This window comes from Solea solea, chromosome 21 (genome assembly GCF_958295425.1).
Source record: "Solea solea chromosome 21, fSolSol10.1, whole genome shotgun sequence".
Classification (NCBI taxonomy): domain Eukaryota; kingdom Metazoa; phylum Chordata; class Actinopteri; order Pleuronectiformes; family Soleidae; genus Solea; species Solea solea.
The window spans coordinates 19,762,451-19,769,950 of NC_081154.1; the positions used below are offsets into that span (position 1 = coordinate 19,762,451).

Here is a 7,500-nt window from a genome sequence, read left to right on the forward strand (position 1 = left end):
TTAAAGTAGTCTGTATTATATATATATATATAGGCAGGTGTGGGTCAGGTGACGTGTGGGTCCGTACTCTGCGTGCTCTTGCTCTTGGTGGGCGGGGCCTTGCGTACAGGAAGTGTGTTGGAGTGGACGTCCCCGTGTCTCTGCGTCTGCGGTGAGACTTTTTTCCCCTCCACCCACTGCTGGTAGTCGCCTTGTGCGTGAGCTCCGTCTGAGCCGTTGACCGCGGCCGCGTCTACGCCTGCCGTCAGCCGCTGTCACAGGAAACACGAGACTAGATTAAGATTATGTTTGAACGATCACGCACAGGTGAGGTCGACCTGAACACGCCCACACTGACCTGCTGACTCATCAGTCCTCTGCTGGTTCTGAACGCAGAGTCTGGAGGTTTGGACTCGGACATGGCCACACCCACTGAGCTGCTCATGGGCTGGGTCAGGAACATGGAATGTTCTGGAAGTTTGTTTGGCTCCACACACACCTGCTGCCACATCGGAATCTTCTGGGATAGAAGCTCCTTCCCCTGCGGGGAGCAAGGAAACAGGGAAGGAAGGAAGAAAGGAAGGAAGGAAGGAGACAGGATGAAGGTGAGGAGATAACACTGCAAGTGTACATAGAGATTAACTCACTTGATTTAGATTTGGATTAGAGGTGGATTAGATTTGCATAAGAGGTGGATTAGACTTGAATTAGAGGTGGATTAGACTTGGATAAGAGGTAGATTAGATTTGGATTAGAGGTGAATTAGAGGTGTAATAGAGGAGGATGAAGGACACTGATGTTCTTCTTCTCACCTTGCTGTGGTAGGTGTTGCTGCTCTTGGACATGGTGCACTGTCTGTCCACTAGGAAACAGAACCTCCTTCTCTCCTCAGACAAAGCATTTTTGTATCCGTCTGTGATGTAGTTGTCCAGTTCACTCTGTTTGTTACTGATGGCCTCCACGTACTGAGGAGAACAGGGATTATCACAGATTGTGTTACTGATAGGCTCCACATACTGAGGAGAACAGGGATTATCACAGATTGTGTTACTGATAGGCTCCACATACTGAGGAGAACAGGGATTATCACATATTGTGTTACTGATGGCTTCCACGTACTGAGAAAAAAAACAGGGATTATCACTGATTATGTTACTGATGGCCTCCACGTACTGAGGAGAACAGGGATTATCACAGATTATGTTACTGATGGCCTCCACATACTGAGGAGAACAGGGATTATCACAGATTATTTTACACACACACACACACTCACTAAAGAAACAATATAAAAGATAATAAATGTAAAAATCCTCTTTGTTCTTGATTAAACATGAATGCTTTAGTTTATGTAAGAGGCCCCGCCCACCATGTGTCAGCTCAACACCTACAGACTGTCACACACATTCATGTTCGACATTCATGACTTGAGGGGACATTGCATTGACTTACATTCATTTCTTGGAGACTTACTCTAACCTTAACCACAATTACTACTGGCCTAATCCTAATCCTAACCCTAACCCTAACCCTAACCTCAACCTAACCATGAAACATATCTTCACCTTAAAATGTAGTAATTTACGTTATGGGGACTTGCTTTTTGTCCCCACAAGGAGGACAAGTCCCCATAATGTGACTGTGTAAACAGGTTTTGGTCCCCACAACATTAGTAATACCTGGTACACACACACACACACACACACACACACACACACACACACATGCACACACACACACACACACACACACACCTGCATCTCCTTGTCTCCATATTTGCTCGAGTGTTTGCTTCCCTGACTCTTGCGGCGCAGCTTCTTCAGCTCCGCCTGACATTTGTCCAGACTCTCTCCTTTGCTCTTGTGCTCCATCTGGTACTTCTTCAGTGCCGCCTGAAGGGGTCAGTATAAGGTCAGAGTAATTACACATTCTAAATAAGCTTTGAAATAAGAAGAACAAAGAAAAGTGTGTGAGATTTTCCTCACGTTCAGGTAACGAGCGTCCAACTCCACCTTCTTCTCCAGCTCTGTGAGCAGCTCGTTGTGGAAGGACTTCAGCTGCAACACACACACACACACACACACACACACTGTTAGTATGTAATAACAAAGGCTACCTTGTCTTGGGGGCGGAGCTTTGGCTCTAAATTTACTGAGCCGAGCTTTAACTGGAGTGAAAATGTAACGTGTGATGAGGAGAACGTGAAGTAACACACGCTGAGTCATCGTCAGCACACACTCACCATCTCCTCCAGCTGGATCTGGATCTGTCTGTGAACCTCCGCCATCTGAAAGAGAACTTCCCCTGCAGAGCCAAGAAAACAACATGAAAACAACATGAAAACGACAAGAAAACAACACAAAACCACAAGAAAACGACATGAAAATGACAAGAAAACAACACAAAAACAAGAAAACAACATGAAAACAACATGAAAACGACAAGAAAACAACAAGAAAACGACATGAAAATGACAAGAAAACAACACAAAAACAAGAAAACAACATGAAAATGACATGAAAACAATACGAAAACGACAAGAAAAAAAAAACATGAAAACGACATGAAAACAACAAGAAAACAATTCAAAACCAACATGAAAACGACAAGAAAACATAAAAACGACAAGGAAACGACAAGAAAACAACACGAAAATGACATAAAAAAAAGAAAGACGATGAAGAAGGAGAGAAAGAAAGTCGCATTTAATCTCTACAAAGATCTGTGAGCACAACAAATATTGTGCAAAATAAAACATGCAGTAACAGAGGAAGAGGAGACATGCAGTGAGGACAGTGTTATGAGTGCAGTGCTGTGAGGACAGTGTTGTGATGACAGTGCAGTGATGACAGTGCAGTGAGGACAGTGTTGTGATGACAGTGTTGTAATGACAGTGCAGTGATGACAGTGCTGTGAGGACAGTGCAGTGATGACAGTGCAGCGATGACAGTGTTTTGAGGACAGTGCAGTGATGACAGTGCAGTGAGGACAGTGTTGTGAGGACAGTGCAGTGATGACAGTGTTGAGGACAGTGCAGTGATGACAGTGCAGTGATGACAGTGTTGTGAGGACAGTGCAGTGATGAGGACAGTGCAGTGATGACAGTGCTGTGAGGACAGTGTTGTGATGACAGTGCAGTGATGACAGTGCAGTGAGGACAGTGTTGTGATGAGTGTTGTAATGACAGTGCAGTGATGACAGTGCTGTGAGGACAGTGCAGTGATGACAGTGCTGTGAGGACAGTGCAGTGATGACAGTGCAGCAATGACAGTGTTTTGAGGACAGTGCAGTGAGGACAGTGCAGTGATGACAGTGTTGAGGACAGTGCAGTGATGACAGTGCAGTGATGACAGTGTTGTGAGGACAGTGCAGTGATGAGGACAGTGCAGTGATGACAGTGTTGAGGACAGTGCAGTGATGACAGTGTTGTGAGGACAGTGTTGTGAGGACAGTGCAGTGATGACAGTGTTGAGGACAGTGCAGTGATGACAGTGTTGTGAGGACAGTGCAGTGATGACAGTGTTGAGGACAGTGTTGAGGACAGTGCAGTGATGACAGTGTTGTGAGGACAGTGCAGTGATGACAGTGTTGAGGACAGTGTTGTGAGGACAGTGCAGTGATGACAGTGTTGTGAGGACAGTGCAGTGATGACAGTGCAGTGAGGACAGTGTTTTCTTCAGATACCTACATGCTGCCTCTTCTGAATATGCAATAAAAAAAGACACAGAGATCGAGTTTGAGCAAAGAAGAGACAGAGAGACAGACAGAGACAGAGAATGAGACACATGACGAAGACAGAGTGTTTTCATGGTTAGCACTGAGGTCATTGGTCTGACGCCCCCTGCAGGACAAACACAGGTTTATTACAGTGTCGTAATAATGTCATGTTTCCAGCAGAGGGCGCTGTTTCTAACAGCTTTTTTTTTATGTTTGCGAGTGAAGGAAAATTAACATTAATTTAATGCGATGGATGAGAGAGAGAATATGATGGATTACAGATAATATATAATCCGACTGAAAACTGAGAGATTATAAAACAATCCTCATATTTTTCACTGGAAAAAGAAAGACAGAGCACATTCTTCTTCTTCTTGTGTTTTTCTCTTCTTGAGTTTTTTCTGTCATTGGTCAGGTTCAGTGCACTAATGAAGGGGGCGTGGCTTCACTCTGTCACTGTGTACCTGAGAGGGTGAATTGTGTCCACACACGCTAATGTTTCTATGGATTATAAATACATCATAAATCATTATGAGTGTCTCTGTCACAGACTGATGCAGCAGGAACTCAAGGACAGAGGACAGAGGACAGGGGACAGAGGGTGAGACAAACCCGCAGGAGTGAAAATCAACATAAAGATCATCTAAAGTCAAAATGGCTTCTTTCCTTTGTCCTTATATGGTCAGAGGAGAAGAAGCGGAACTGCAGGAGCTACACATGTCTGGGTTTCTCTCCGCCTCCATGTCCATGTTCAGAGTGGTGCTGACATCATCATCATCATCATCATCATCATCATCATCACCTCCATGTTTGGGCTGCTCATCGAGCTTCGTCTCCTCCATCAGAGAATTTCAATGCAGCTATTTTTAGAAACAAGTGCAGAGTCGTCGTGTTTTCCCGGGGCTGCCTGAGCTCCCACACACACACACACACACACACACACACACACACACACACACACGCTTTCTCTCTCACACACACACACACACACACACACACACACACACACACGCTTTCTCTCTCTCACACACACACACACACGAGGGGGCTGCCTGAGCTCCCACACACACACGCACACACAAACACACGCGCACGCACACGCACACACACACGCACACGCTTTCTCTCTCTCACACACACACACACACACACACATACACACACACACACACGACGGGACTGCCTGAGCTCCCACACACACACACACACGCTTTCTCTCTCACACATACACACACACACAACGGGACTGCCTGAGCTCCCACACACACACACACACACTCTTGCAAACACACAACTCTCTCTCTCTCTCTCTCACACACGCAAACACACGACGGGACTGCCTGAGCTCCCACACACACACACACACACACACTCTTGCAAACACACAACTCTCTCTCTCTCTCTCTCACACACACATACACACGACGGGACTGCCTGAGCTCCCACACACACACACACACACACACACACACACGCTTTCTCTCTCACACATACACACACACACACCTGTGTTCTCACAGATCAAACTCAAAGGTAAAACTATGTTGAACACAAGTGTGTGTGTGTGTGTGTGTGTGTGTGTGTGTGTGCTGGCCATCAGCTGCCACCATCTGTTCTCTGCAAACCCCTCCGCCCCAGCAGGGGACGCTACAGCCACTAAAGGACTCACCGAGATCCTTAGAGCCTTGGCTGTGATTGGCCATCTCGCCCATGCGCACCAGAGCGTCGAAGTAGCCCTTTGCAGCTGACGTGACACCTGGAAACATGGAAGCATTGGGCGTCAGATCAAGTGGGCGGAGTTCAGCTCGGTGACCCTCCCCCAACACTGCAGCGCCCCCAAGAGGTGAGGTAGGCCGAGGGAAATAAAAGAGCAGCAGGTGAAAATGAAACCAGGCAGGAAAAGAAAAAGCGCTATGGAGGCCCCTACAGGAAGCAGAGGGAACTGCAGCCATGAATCTCAAGCTCAAACTGCGGCATCGACGATACTATTTTTACTATACAGTATGTACACTGTTTTTACTATATATAGTAAAAACAGTATATATATATATATATATATACTGTTTTTACTATATATACACTATATATACTGTTTATACTATATATACACCACATATACCGGTTTTATTATATATACTACATATACCATTTTTACTATGTATATATACTGTTTTTACTATATATATATATATACATACACACACACACACACACTATATACTGTTTTAACTATATATACAGTATACATTTTTATGATATACTGTTTTTACTATATATATACTGTTATTACTATGTATATATACTGTTTTTACTATATATACACACACAGTATACATTTTTATGATATACTGTTTTTACTATATATATATACTGTTATTACTATGTATATATACTGTTATTACTATGTATATATATACACTGTTTTTACTACTATATATACACTATATATAATGTTTTTACTATATATACACACACTACATTTTTATGATATACTGTTTTTCTAAATATATATATACACTGTTATTACTATGTATATATACTATTTTTACCATGTATAAATACACACTGTTTTTACTATATATATATATCTATATATACACATACAGTATATATACACACATACTGTATACATTTTTTACGATATACTCTTTTTACTATATACACTATATATACTGTTTTTACTATATACTACATATACCGTTTTTACTATGTATATATACACACTGTTTTTACTATGTATATACACACACACTATATATACTGTTTTTACTATATACTACATAAACCGTTTTTACTATGTATATATACACTGTTTTTACTATGTATATACACACACTACATATACCATTTTTACTATGTATATATACTGTTTTTACTATATATATATATATATATATATATATACACTATATATACTGTTTTTACTATATATACACAGTATACATTTTTATGATATACTGTTTTTACTATATATACTGTTTTTACTACTATATATACACTATATATAATGTTTTTACTATATATACACTATATACACCGTTTTTATTCTATATACTACATATACCATTTTTACTATGTATATATACACTGTTTTTACTATATATATATATATATATATATATACACACACACACACACACACACACACAGTATACATTTTTACGATATACTGTTTTTACTATATTCTACACACACATTTTTTTTACGATATACTGTTTTTACTTTATATACTTTTTTTCCATATATACACACACTATTTTTTTCTATATATACTATTTTTTCTATATAAATGTGTATATATGACATAAGTGAATGAGAATTTACAGTAAAGGTTAAATATTCTTTTTAAAAAAAAATTCAGAGAATGAAAATAAAAAAAGTGCCAACTCATGGTAAGACAAGCACGAGTCATGCATGACATGCAGTGACTGTGCAGACCAACAGGTGGCAGTAGTCTGTAGACACATCGAAGCGGATCCAACCATTGTTCACCCTCAACAGCAACTCACTGGGTCAAGACCTTTGACCTCAACAGTATGACCTCTGACCTTCAAATGACCACATTCAAAGTGAAGACCACGACATCATCTCAGACCAAACGCTGTCCACATGAAACACACACACCTCCACACAAACACACACACACCTCCACACAAACACACACACAAACGCACACACACCTCCACTCAAACACACACAAACGCACACACACCTCCACTCAAACACACACAAACGCACACACACCTCCACTCAAACACACACACACACACACACACACACCTCCACTCAAACACACACAAACGC

General features: G+C 41.7%; 1 protein-coding gene across 5 annotated transcripts in view; it reads right to left on the reverse strand.

The window, feature by feature from the left end:
- The window catches only part of LOC131448058 (brain-specific angiogenesis inhibitor 1-associated protein 2-like), a 13,900-nt gene that overhangs the window by 2,225 nt on the left and 4,175 nt on the right, over positions 1-7,500 (reverse strand). The window contains exons 3-10 of one of the 5 annotated variants that reach the window (XM_058620131.1): positions 5,366-5,452; positions 3,668-3,679; positions 2,222-2,283; positions 1,965-2,036; positions 1,734-1,871; positions 792-944; positions 338-520; positions 68-251 (exon numbers count right to left, since the gene is read on the reverse strand). In XM_058620131.1, coding sequence (XP_058476114.1) covers positions 68-251; positions 338-520; positions 792-944; positions 1,734-1,871; positions 1,965-2,036; positions 2,222-2,283; positions 3,668-3,679; positions 5,366-5,452 — 891 coding nt within the window. Of the gene's footprint in view, positions 1-67; positions 252-337; positions 521-791; positions 945-1,733; positions 1,872-1,964; positions 2,037-2,221; positions 2,560-3,667; positions 4,557-5,365; positions 5,453-7,500 lie in introns of those variants that run through there. The other 4 variants (XM_058620134.1, XM_058620132.1, XM_058620130.1 and 1 more) reach the window with 4 other exon arrangements.